The sequence below is a fragment of the Montipora capricornis genome, chromosome 6, assembly GCF_036669925.1.
Source record: "Montipora capricornis isolate CH-2021 chromosome 6, ASM3666992v2, whole genome shotgun sequence".
NCBI lineage: Eukaryota > Metazoa > Cnidaria > Anthozoa > Scleractinia > Acroporidae > Montipora > Montipora capricornis.
In genome coordinates this window covers 48,098,992-48,111,264 of record NC_090888.1, presented here as the reverse complement: position 1 = coordinate 48,111,264, position 12,273 = coordinate 48,098,992, and the positions used below count along the sequence as shown (strand labels likewise).

At 39.4% G+C, this 12,273-nt stretch overlaps 1 protein-coding gene across 4 annotated transcripts in view; it reads right to left on the bottom strand.

Annotated features, from left to right (window-relative positions):
* Positions 1–1,308: 1,308 nt before the first annotated feature.
* Positions 1,309–12,273, bottom strand: part of LOC138052319 (uncharacterized) — a 27,049-nt gene continuing 16,084 nt past the window's right edge. For 3 of the 4 annotated variants that reach the window (XM_068898735.1, XM_068898736.1, XM_068898734.1), the window contains 4 exons: positions 8,905–9,615; positions 5,339–5,654; positions 3,668–3,862; positions 1,309–2,638 (listed from right to left, as the gene is read on the bottom strand). In XM_068898735.1, coding sequence (XP_068754836.1) covers positions 2,443–2,638; positions 3,668–3,862; positions 5,339–5,654; positions 8,905–9,615 — 1,418 coding nt within the window. In that variant the 3' untranslated portion in view covers positions 1,309–2,442. The remainder of the gene's footprint in view (positions 2,639–3,667; positions 3,863–5,338; positions 5,655–8,904; positions 9,616–12,273) is intronic. The other variant, XM_068898738.1, reaches the window with a different exon arrangement.

Here is a 12,273-nt window from a genome sequence, read left to right as displayed (position 1 = left end):
ACATTTTGTGGTAATTTTTTTGTCAACAAACTTGGGTTGTCGGCGAGCAGAATTCGAACGTAAGCTGTTGTGCTTTGGCTGTTATTTGTGCTTTTTCTAACTATTCTAAGACGAATTCAGGCTGGTATTTTCGAATCAAGTGTAAGAAGACGGCAAAACCGTATTGATAATCTATTTATTTTTGTTAACTTCGCGAAAGAAGACTTTGGTTGCGTCCTTTCGACGGGGTAGATCGACAAATGTCATTTACGCACAACCGAAATGCTCCGCTCCGCCGTGCTCGCGCGCCGAAGCGGAGCTCCGCTATTACAAATGTTGCCTAAGGTGTCACAATCAACAATGATTATTACGTTTGAAATACCTCGTACTGAGTGCCTTAGTTCTTTGCAATTAATAATACCTCAATCACATTGCAGCGATAAGTTTCATAGAAAGCGTTACCAATTGTCCACACACTTACAATAGTGTTTCAACTGACCTACTATTACTGCCATTTTTAATTTATTTGTTACTATCAGTACTATAATACTTATACTACTTATTATAATGTTCTCTGCAAGAGAAGAGTAGAACGAAATATTTTGTCCTGTTATAGCTATTTACCTTATGGCTTTTTACTCAAAGAATTCCCGAGGTTATCACAATAAACTTCAAAGGAACAAGATCGGACATACCGCATGCAAGCTCAACAATTCAACCTTTTCACTGCCAGAGTTTAACTCATTACACTGTACGGTGAACATAACGCCTGAATGACACTCGGTTCAAACATGCCTATCAGTCAATGGATTAAAAGGTCTATTTTCTCAGAAAGTAGTGCGCTAAGTCATTGACACCGATTGGGAGTCTCCGAGTTTCAGTGACTTGCAAGCAGTAAATAAAAACTGCACCGTACATTGACTGCTGCACACATTTGCTCTGAAACGCAAACTTCCGGGTCTGAATAGATTTTTTTTTTTTGACCGTGAGATGACCCAAGGCATTTGATTTGTCCCTGAAATAACTTAGTTGTGATTACGAGTGCAATCCACTACTCAGCACACGCCAAGTGAGTTTGAGGTACCGACAGCTGCTGACCATTTAAAACTCAAAGAGAGGTTGTCAAACACTGCGGTTTACCCTGTGATGCATATGTACTTTCCGAAACACGGAGACAACCTTTACCCCACACTTTCTAAGGATTATACTAACTAAAATTTCGAAAGGCAAGGACCACAAGCGTTGAAGACGAGAAGTTCGCATTTTTCCCTGATAGTAAATATCGTTGTTCCTTTCTATCGAAACAAGTCTCAAACCCTTATGGACTTATTTACTCTTTTCGTATTATTATTTATTTTAGAAGTTACATTGCTGAGAGAAGCTACTAACTACTCACCCAGTGGTAACCATCTATCACAACCGTTTTACAATGAAACTGAATGTATACCTTATTTCCCACCTAGAGAGACAACTTGAACTATTCTTTACACGGTCCAAGGCGATATAACTCCTAAGGAAAACCAGCTCAACCAAACCGCGTTCAGTGTTTACTTGGGAAGACCCGTTTGTTTGTCAGAAACCCACCTTAATAACCATACTGAACAATTACAGGGGACTGAAGTCTCCTTTAGAATGAAAATCAATCCAATGCGGGCCTTCTTCTTATTAACAGTTCAGTTTTGACTGTTTTATAAAACGCTCATCTTCGACTTTTTTAATATAGCCTTGCTTACTTGTCATGAAGGATTAGCAATCTTTTCAAAAGAGCAGATAATGTCATATGTTGGGTATTAGGCAGATGTATGTACACGTATCTCTCTGTGATGTCGTAAACTGTAATCGCAGTGATTTTCTGTATGGAGCGTCCAGACTCATTTCCCGAGCAACGATCGAGATAGCCCCAAAATTCTGTCCATGACAGAAATTTCCGAGGAATTCGTTGGTTGAACATCATCAAGAATATCTTTGGTGTTTCCTACCTCTAAAGTAAACAAAGTAAACAAAATACCGTCAGTTACACGACAGTTAAAACGTGTGTTAGTTAACGGCTTGGATCGAGGTTGGAAAAGAAGAGTCAAAGGAATGTGAGAGGTGTAAGTCAAAGAAAAATAATCCTCTACCCCCAGAGTAACTGCAAAATTCTTTTATCAAATCGTTGCAAGCCAATAAGCATCAGTTAGGAGCAAGGAAGCAAGGCATTTTGAAAATGATCCATTGTTTCCTCGCAGCCAATTCTGTCGGTATAAATTTGTAGTAAGGCACATATTTTGATTGAAGTCAATTGCCCTGCATTAGAATGAGTTCTCAAACTACTAGCGATGTTTATTTTTCCTGAGCTAACCGCAACGTGTTATCCACCGGCCTAATCTAACATTGATCACGTGGCGGGTACAGTACATATGTAGATGTATGTAGAGTTTCGTCCCAAAGGGAGCTATCTCTCGCATTACATTCAAATTGCAACTACACAGCAGTTGAACCATCACCTGAAGGAACCACGACGTAAACATGTTTATTTTTATTTTTTGCGTCTTTCATAGTTGATGCTGCCGCAGAAGTGTGTCTCATATAAGTGTCTGGTACCGCTGAAGAATAAGTTCCTTTCGCTACGATACTAAAAAGATCATCATCTGAACTGTCAGTTGGCATCTCTGGGGGGGGAGGTGGAAAAGATTGTAAGGATGAAGTGGCTGTGCCAAAATGCTTGTCAGAGCTACGCAAACTGGGATTGTTAGCGTGTGATTCTGGCAAGGCATCCAAAGGAGAGAGAAGCTCTCCCATACTAGGAGCACGTAGCGTACCTTTACTAACATTCCTCTTCTGGATAACGCTTGCTTCAGAAGAAATCCCTCCAGGAATACCTCCTGGTATGGTATTAGGATCTGACCCCAAGCTCCGTGAGCCTGTTGGTTTCTGGCCCAGCTGTGCTTCTCTAGCCTTATGCCAGATATCTCCAGGTTTATTGCTGAAACCAGGATTTGTTGTTACGTTAAAGCTAGTGTCGTTTGATGCATTTCCATCATTGCATTTTCTCATAGATTTTGGAGTTTCTCGGTGGTTTGAATAAGGAGTTTTCATTCCGGGATTTGTTTCCTTTAGCGAATTAGCCGTTTTCAGAGGGGAGTTTTGGACACCACGACTATAGGATAAAACATTCTGTGTTGCTATCGATGATTGTGTCCCCCCCGACAGTATAGGAAGGGTGTTTGCCTGGTAGTATGAGTCTGTTCTTCCCGCTGCCGTATGTGAAGCTTTAGCCGGCTGACGAAGGGAGCCATATGAAAGAGAGAAACCATCCTGGTTTGGCTGGTTTTGATACTGATTTAATGCGGCATCGTTAGAAGCGGACCTCAATGGAGTTTGTTGTTGTGGGGCATTGTTGACGAATCCAGAGGGTCCGTTTCCTGTATTTAGTGGTGTATTGCCCATCGACTGGCAAAATGAGTCATTTGACGTCCCAGGCTTTTGTCGAGGTAAGGTCTTTGCAGCCGGCTTATGCTGTAAGGAGAAATCAAAATTTGTCGCTTGACGATGCGGATGACAAACGTTTCCAGCACTTAGATGTCTTGGGAGTTGAACTTTTTCTTCTTCATAGTTAATTATTCCAAGGTCTTGCTGTCTTTCATGACTTTTGGATACGTTTCCGGTGCTGCTGGCTCTTGTTCGTCTTGGTGTTCCGGTCCTGGGGTCAGTCGAGGTGTGACTTCGAGCAGGTGTTGACGGTAGGCTGGACACTGCATCATTCGCAGGTGATGTAAATTGGGGCTGGTCAGTTATGATTATTGATGGCTTGTTATTGTTCTTGCCACTGTTGAATGAAGGGTTAACATGAATACTTGCAGGATCACCTTTGTGGACTGTTCCGTTTTCGGCTCCACTGAATCTGTCAAGAAGAACTTTTACATATGAGAACTATCACTCAAATAAACCTTTAATACTGGGTCTGTGTCTTTCAAATATTAGGCAGACAGGCTATATTTTCTTCTGGCCAATTGAAAACAATCTGAATTAAATCACTATCTTAAAATGCGGCTATTATACACCATAAATTTGTGATGTCCTCCTTTTCTTGTAACCCCAAATGGAAAAACAATACAAACATTTTTCTTCACAAGCACCCTTGTCCAATAATTTTTATTTTAGTTGATCGACGTAAACCTGTCAAGTGACCACGTCTCACTGTACTTGTCAAATGTAAACTATTTGACAAGGACAGTGCTCTTATATGTGATTAGCATTCTTTCAAGAGGACAAAAATGTTCTCAACCCTCTTAACATGAAGAAAACTGTATGCACTAAGATACAAGGAAAGGTTACGTTTATATAAACGTTGGCCGTGTAGCAATTATTTTTTAAACAAAGTTAACTGAATGGAGTGTAATGTGAAGTGCTATATTTCTATCCCATATGAACCATGTGAGCGTTAGCCCTACTGATGGAAATGGGCCCACACAAGGACAGAGAAAAACTCTGACCAGTGTGGGAATTGAACCCACGACCCTCGGGTTAGATCTCCGCCGCTCTACCGACCGAGCTACAAGGCCAGACGGGAGCTGGCCGTGGGAACTGAAGATGTTAAAGTCACGGCAATGAACATGTACAAGTACAAGGAAAGGTTACGTTTATACAAACGTTGGCCGTGTAGCACTTATATTTTAAACAAAGTTCCATCAGTAGGGCTAACGCTCACATGGTTCATATGGGATAGAAATATAGCACTTCACATTACACTCCATTCAGTTTACTTTGTTTAAAATATAAGTGCTACACGGCCAACGTTTGTATAAACGTAACCTTTCCTTGTACTTGTACATGTTCATTGCCGTGACTTTAACATCTTCAGTTCCCACGGCCTGCTCCCGTCTGGCCTTGTAGCTCGGTCGGTAGAGCGGCGGAGATCTAACCCGAGGGTCGTGGGTTCAATTCCCACACTGGTCAGAGTTTTTCTCTGTTCTTGTGAGGGCCCATCTCCATCAATAGGACTAACGCTCACATGGTTCATATGGGATAGAAATATAGCACTTCACATTACACTCCATTCAGTTAACTTTGTTACACTAAGATACGTTTGGCTTTAAACGCCTCTCGAGGACAACAAGGTTTTGCGAGACAACCGTTTCGGTACATAATATTTCAACTAAGAAACTAGAAAACGCAATGAATGTGTTAACAGGCTAATTCCCTCGGCTTTTGTCCCATGACAGGATCATCTGCGCGTCATGCCAAAATGGGCCTCTGCTCTTAAAGATGGTCATTTATGCAGTAGTCCAAGGATTACATATGAATTGAGAACAATTTAATACTGTGTGATTAGCGGCAAAGTATTATTTTACAATGTACAAAGTACTATTTCCCTCACCTATCAATGTTGAACTCTTTTTTGACCTGGTTATTAACGTCATGAGAGGTAAACACGACCTCGGGGCCTTTACGATTCATCGATACGTCCGTTTGATAGGTTTCTTTGCCTTCTTTAACTTCAACTTGGCTATATTGGTTTATTTTCTTCTTTTCCTTTGGAAGGGCTATGAATCGTTTCGGCCTATGTATTACATCGAGCTTGATAAATTCCTTTTTTTTGCCAGCAGTTAGAAAGAAGGCCACCACTCCAAGCATTACAAGGGCCGCTCCAAGCGCACTTAGGATGAACACCGTTATGTACGCAGACTTATTCTCTGCAAAAGAAAAACAAATCTTGTATTTTATGGAGCTCATAGGAGTCTTTTTTACTACGGGTTCAAATCCAAACATAGCCCTTGAAGGTGCACTACCCTCGTTTACACCCTGATCGCCTCTTCAACTTATGTGACAAGCAGCAGGATTTTTGTAATTTCTTCAATTCTGATATATCTCAATAAATGAAGTTTTGGAGCGAATTTCGCTGAAAATGTTATGGAAAGACAAGGTTTTTATAATCCAGATAATGGCATGTGAACTATTGATCTTTAACGTTGGAATTTTCATGATTTTTCCGCAAAGGTGTTTTCAATTTGACCAGAATTTCCTGAAACAATCATAAAATCAATTTGTAAAGATAGTCTATAGATGTTGTAGGGCAAATCCGGTCTCAGGTTGAATAGTTTTTATCTAGATTAAATTGATGACCCTCATTTTACCTCAGGCTGAATATGCACTCTTCCTAGTTTAAATCAGCTATCATCCCCCGAGAAAGGGATTAAAAACTCATATTTTCCATCCAGCTCTGTCTTAAGCATCTCAACTCATCTTCTTAAAGTTTCTTACCATCTTATCGGTTTAAGTATTCGTACACTTATCCATTCAGCCTCATGCACTTTTGATCATTGTATGTTAAAAAACGCAAGATAAATTAATAGATTATTATTATTATTTTAACTATAAAACATTGCGATAGGACAAAAGTTAAAACCATCTAAGAACTCTAAAAGCCTGTTAAAAACTTTTGAAAACTTTAAAAAGCGACGACGTTTACTTAACGTCATTTTCAAGTCAAAATGAACAAGACAAAGTTAATTGACTATAAATATACAAAACAAATCCTTAAAGAATAAAATCAAGCGCTATTAAATGCGAGATAATATTTGCACGCAGTGTCACGTAGATCGAGGTTTGACTGCTTAATATTTGAGATTTTGTTTATTGAGGAGCTAAAACCTGGGCTAAATACCCAGAAGGACTCCGTTCTTGCCAAATTAGGGAGCTTACGAAACGACGACGCCGACGGCAACGACGACGCTACAAAACAATAGGTTTAGTGCGCAAAACCAATGGCTCTTCACGCTCTGCACGTGCGTTTTACATTTTGGTACATTTCTTTGCCGTCATCTCCTAAGTGACGACGTGAAATGACTAAATTCAAGGTTCTGTGGAGGACTTTAGCACATGACGATGAATTTTTAGTTGTCTCTCTACGCTTCCAACTCACTCATACCAGTTTAATTCCTCGACAGTTACTACACATTTTTAACGTGAAACTACATGAAATAGTTTCTTAGTGATATGAATAACGCGAACTTGTATTTTTAAATAAAGTAGTCGTAGCCGTCGTCGTCCTCGTTTCGTAAGCTCCCTATTGTTGACGTGACACTGCGTGCAAATATGTTCTCGCATTTAAAGTGCCCCTGTGACCAAAACATCAATTCATATATTTCTTTGGATTTCAAAACTATGTTAACAACAACACTAAGTGACCCACGTTTTAAGCCTTGATTTCAAAAAGACACCTCTTTCTTTTAACTGTAATTTTCCTATTTAATGGTCCGCCATTACTAACATTATGTTCTTGAGAGAGCTGGATCGAGGAGAAATGACGTCAAAAGCTCACTAGTTTAAGAATGCAATACGTGTGTACGCCGCAGAATTAATATGCTGCACGGGAGTTTTGAGCTTTCAGACTTTTAAACTCACGCTTTGCATATATAATAAGCTGCGTTCACACGCTGAAATTTTAAGTTAGTGAGCCTCTGACGTCACTTTTCCCTGGATCCAACCGTCTGAGGTCCAATCGGTCAGTTTTGAACATGAGTAATGACGGACCGTGAAATCCAAAACTTACACTCAAAGTAAACGGCCTTTGGATAAAAATCAAAGCTCAAAATTTTGCAAGTCAGGTGTTAAGCAAACACACTTTCAAAATCTGAAGGAAAAAAGGAAGTGGTTTTTTTTATCACGGGGGCACTTTAATAGCGCTTGATTTTATTCTCTAAGGATTTGTTTTGTATGTTTATATTTAATTAAATTTTTTTATTCATTTTGACTTGAAAATGACGTTAAGTAAACGTCGAAACGTCGTCGCTTTTTAAAGTTTTCAAAAGTTTTTAACAGTTTTTTAGACTTCTTAACCATGATGGTTTTAACTTTTGTCCTATCGCAATGTTTTATAGTTAAGTTATTGACAAAACCTATTCTTTTACGTCTTATTATTATTATTATTATTATTAGTAGTAGTAGTAGTAGTAGTATAAATACACTGGTGATTATACAAAATCGCGCGCTCTCATTGGCTCGCTATCTCGGATTACCAGCCGATAATCACCTCGACGGACAAAATGGCTGCCAGTAGTCGTTTTGCCACTGTAGGTGAAGATGATTGCGTTGAAATGTTTTTTTTTTCTCTTTTTTGAAATAATCACCTGTGTATTTATACTAAAACAATTATTCGCCGAAGGCGAAGTGATTATAGTTGAATATTCACCTCGACTTCGTCTCGGTGAATATTCACCGATAATCACTTCGCCTTCGGCGAATAATTGTTAATTATTATTATTATTATTATTATTATTATTATTATTATTACTATTATTATTATTATTATTATTATTATTATTATTATTAACATGGTAATGGAACAAAGAACTGTACTATGCACTTACCGGTACTCAAACTCGTACCCTCAAGGTCTATTGTCCTATGCCTTTACCACTACACTGCAACGATGAATATGCTCAACCCAACACAGTTCTTTTTATTATTTACTTTTGTATAGTAAGTCATCATCAATAGCCATTTAAAATAACCAAAAGTAATCCTAACCTGACCCTATTTTTCTTTAGGCTCCAAGGCAAGTTCCTTCATTTCAACTGAGTGCAAATTCAACGTTAGTAAAATGAGGATCACCAATTTAACCCACTGGAGGCAAAAACGAATACAACCTGAGACCGGATTTTACAAGCATAAAAGATACTACTTTAAAAATATATGTTTGTGTTTTAATCTTTTAATTCATGTGCCATGGATTGTAATAAATAAATAGCCTTATTAAGAAATATCGTTTTTAACATCATATCTTTACGGATTCCGACCGGAATGTTATTGTGAGTAAATTATCCATTGGCTTCAAAATTCTTTGCGACAACTGAATGCCGAGAGGGAATGGAAATATTTGGTCAATATAGAGAAGAGGAATCAATAGCGTTGTCTTTGACAGTGATATAATGTCAAACGTACCTTTCATGTGAAGAAACCATAAATACAATGAACCGGCTACTCCCATCACAGCCGGTTGACTTTCGTGCGCCATAACCACTGGAGAGTCACTGGACACTTCCCCTGAGATAGGTCCCCTACTGCTCCCAGAACCAGGTCCGTTAAGTTCTCCTTTTGTCACGGGAATGGGTGTTGTGGCGGCGGGTTCTGTACTGTTTGTGTCGTTGTTCCCGTTTTCTTGTATCGTAATTACTAAACCTGTGGATGTGGTTGGAGTCTGAATGACTTTGTGTCGTTTAGGTGTGACCTGTGTTGAGTTCGTGTACACAATAGGAACCGTTATGGGTCCACTAACTTCAGACGTTAATACTGTAATGTTTAGTTTAGCTGTTCCAACAACTTTACTTACCGCGTTCGGTTTTATTGTTGTTTTCATGCAGGGCTTTTTGGAAGTGCACTGCCTAGAAACAACAGTATCCTCAGTGGGGGTTGTACTTTTTACCGTTGCAGGGGATTCCGTTCGTAGTTTTGGAGAAGTGGGTGAAGAAGTGCGTTTGGTGACCTTTGGTGCTTTTGTCGTGCGTGCTGTGCTTTTTCGAAAGGTATTGTTTGCAGTGCGAGTCCTCTTACGTTTGGTTAACGTTATTCTACGTGTAGGTGTGACTCTGGCTGTCTTAGGTTTTTTACCTGTGCCTGGTGTTGGTGAAGTAAAATTAAAATTGTGCTTTTCAACTAGAGGAAAAAAGGAAAGAAAAGATAACAGGAATAATTGATTTGAAAGGACAAGTGCTTGAAGGAATTTCAGCTAAATAAGCCAGCGACTGACTCATCATCCGCCTTTTACGGGGAATAAAGAACCATGTGGTCAATAATGCTTTCTCCAAAATGCATGTATTTCAACAGACAAAATAAGGTATTCAAGGGAAAAGAGGGCTGCTTATATACCTCCATCATCGTTTATCAGAAACGTTGTCAACAACACTTATATTAGGTTACAGAAGATCTCCAGTAAAGATCTACACAACAGTGTATGGAGAAAATGAGGGACCAAAACTAAAGGTAAACCAAGAACAAACTTAGCTACTGCAATCAGATCAGTACAACGCAAAAGCCGTGATTACGGTCTACCACAGAGCACGCTCCTACATGAGGTCTCGAAGTATAGGCTGTGACTAGACTGCTATGATGTTCCAAGCAACACCAGGAACCCATGACCCGGAGTCTGCAATTCCCATACTGGGCCTATGTCAAGGCATTTTTACAGACCGATCTATTTTTAGACCACCTTTTCGGAAACAATAAAGGCATTTCCAGTTCGGTGACCTTATAACGTCAGGTTAGTTTCTTGTAATTGGTCATCGGGCTCCTGTGGGAGTCTCATTCGCGGGAAATTCAATCAAAAACAAATCGGTCTGTGAAAAGACTGTGACACAAACACAATGAAGTTGTAGGCTCCGGGCCATGGGTTCCTGGCAACACAACATATGATACCTTGGATAGAGTGATTTTTAGCAGAAATCGAGATTTAAGACACAAAGACTATTGATAGCAACTAATGTGAACTGATCGAGATGGATATATCTGAATTGAGGCCTAAACAAACCTTTCAGAAGCGACAACAAGTGTGGTTCCAATGACGCAAACAAAAATCAACAAATCAGCAGTTTGAGTATATTTAACAATTATTCTTTGAAATCGAGGTGAATAGTGGCAGGATTTTTACCGAGCCGCGAAATTGTTTTGGTATATACAGACGAAGTGATCTCAACATTTACACATAGTTAATAGAGGGGAATGGTTTGGAAGCTCGGCAAACATCAAAGGAGCAAACAAAGATGCCAAGATTTAGGTTGGAAAGTAGCCTGCGAGCAGGCTGTTCAATCGTTTGTTTCGCTCATACACTATGCATGAATTACGTAACCAACACGTTTCTATTGGTTAGTTCCTCAGCACGGAGTAAACAACTATTGTGTTTTGAGCACGGTCAAGGCCAAGAAAAAAAGCCAACACATACAACAAAGAAATTTGTCGGGTTTCATAACCATTCCCCTCTACTAACTATGATTTGCAGAAGAAAACCATTCAAAGTTGATTTAATTGACATCTCAATTCATGCGTGGAAACTTTGAAGTGGTACAAAGCATGCGCGAAGGTGTTAACCGAAGCGTAAAACGTGGCAAATCTAAATAATCTTCGTTAAAATACTCGTCACAATCAGCAACCTAAATCGAAGGTCTGCTTGTTAAAACATTTTCACTGTCAATGGCGGCTTTATGACCCGTCTTGTTTCTTCGCAGTCATGAAGAACTTTCTTACACATTTTTTAAATTCCTTTTTTTTCCATTTTCTCGATTTCAGTAATAAATTCGTTTTGCTGGGTGAACCAGTCTAAAAAATAGAATTTCTCCGAGTGAAACAATTTTTTAGCAATAATTATTTGGAAATACGAAGTCAAACACTAGTTGGCAAAAATATGAAGTCTTCTCTTTCCTCTGAAAACTTTCAGCCCAAATTTTGTGGCCCTCTTTGTATTCTCTGGTACAGTATTATCTTAAATACTCAATATTTCAAATACAGAAATGACGGCGAAACGCGAGTTTACGTCGGCCATTTTGTTTTGTTTGGATCACGTATTATCCATTCCTTATGAGTAGTGAATAATGCTCAATTTCTCCAAGATAGCGAACCAATCAGATTGCTTGAAGCACCAAGATCAGTGAGTATATACTACATATATATATATTTAGCTAAGCCTAAAAGCGGAGCTCCCGGGTTATTTATCACTGGCTGTAGGGTTAGTGAAAACAAAAGGTTTTGGAATTGTACGCGTTTTGATGTTTCCGGTTACTGATTAATTAAATCATTTTCTTCGCTTTCTTCTATAGAAAGATTCATTGCCTAACTAGTGAATTCCACGGTAATGCACCTGTCACTGTAAACCCCCACCCCGGGGAAACATGGGGCATGGGTTGAGCTTTTTGGGGTCTTTGATTCTTTGCCTTGCCCTAGGGGGTGGGAGATTAATTCATTTTTTTGCGTTGCCTTCCCAGAGAGGCGGGGGATTAGTACATTTTAGTCCGTAGCCCGTTGCCTTGTCCGAGCAAGAAGGAGTAAGAACACTTTAATAACCTGGTTGGACAGGGGTCAGAATTTGCACAGTAGTAAGTAGCAAGGATTGACAGGCCTACACAACTCCTTAACGGTTGAGACTTTTGCACCATATTTTCGGTCTTTGACCTCTTTAAAGCTTTGCTCTTACGAGCATGTCTTTTAGGGGTTTTCCCCTTTGAGAAGATATGAGTGGTGGCTCTTTGAAAATTTACCGTAGAGAAGGCTGTTTTGGTATGAAGGGCCAATTTCTTAATAAAGCACGTTTAAGGTTTGGCACTG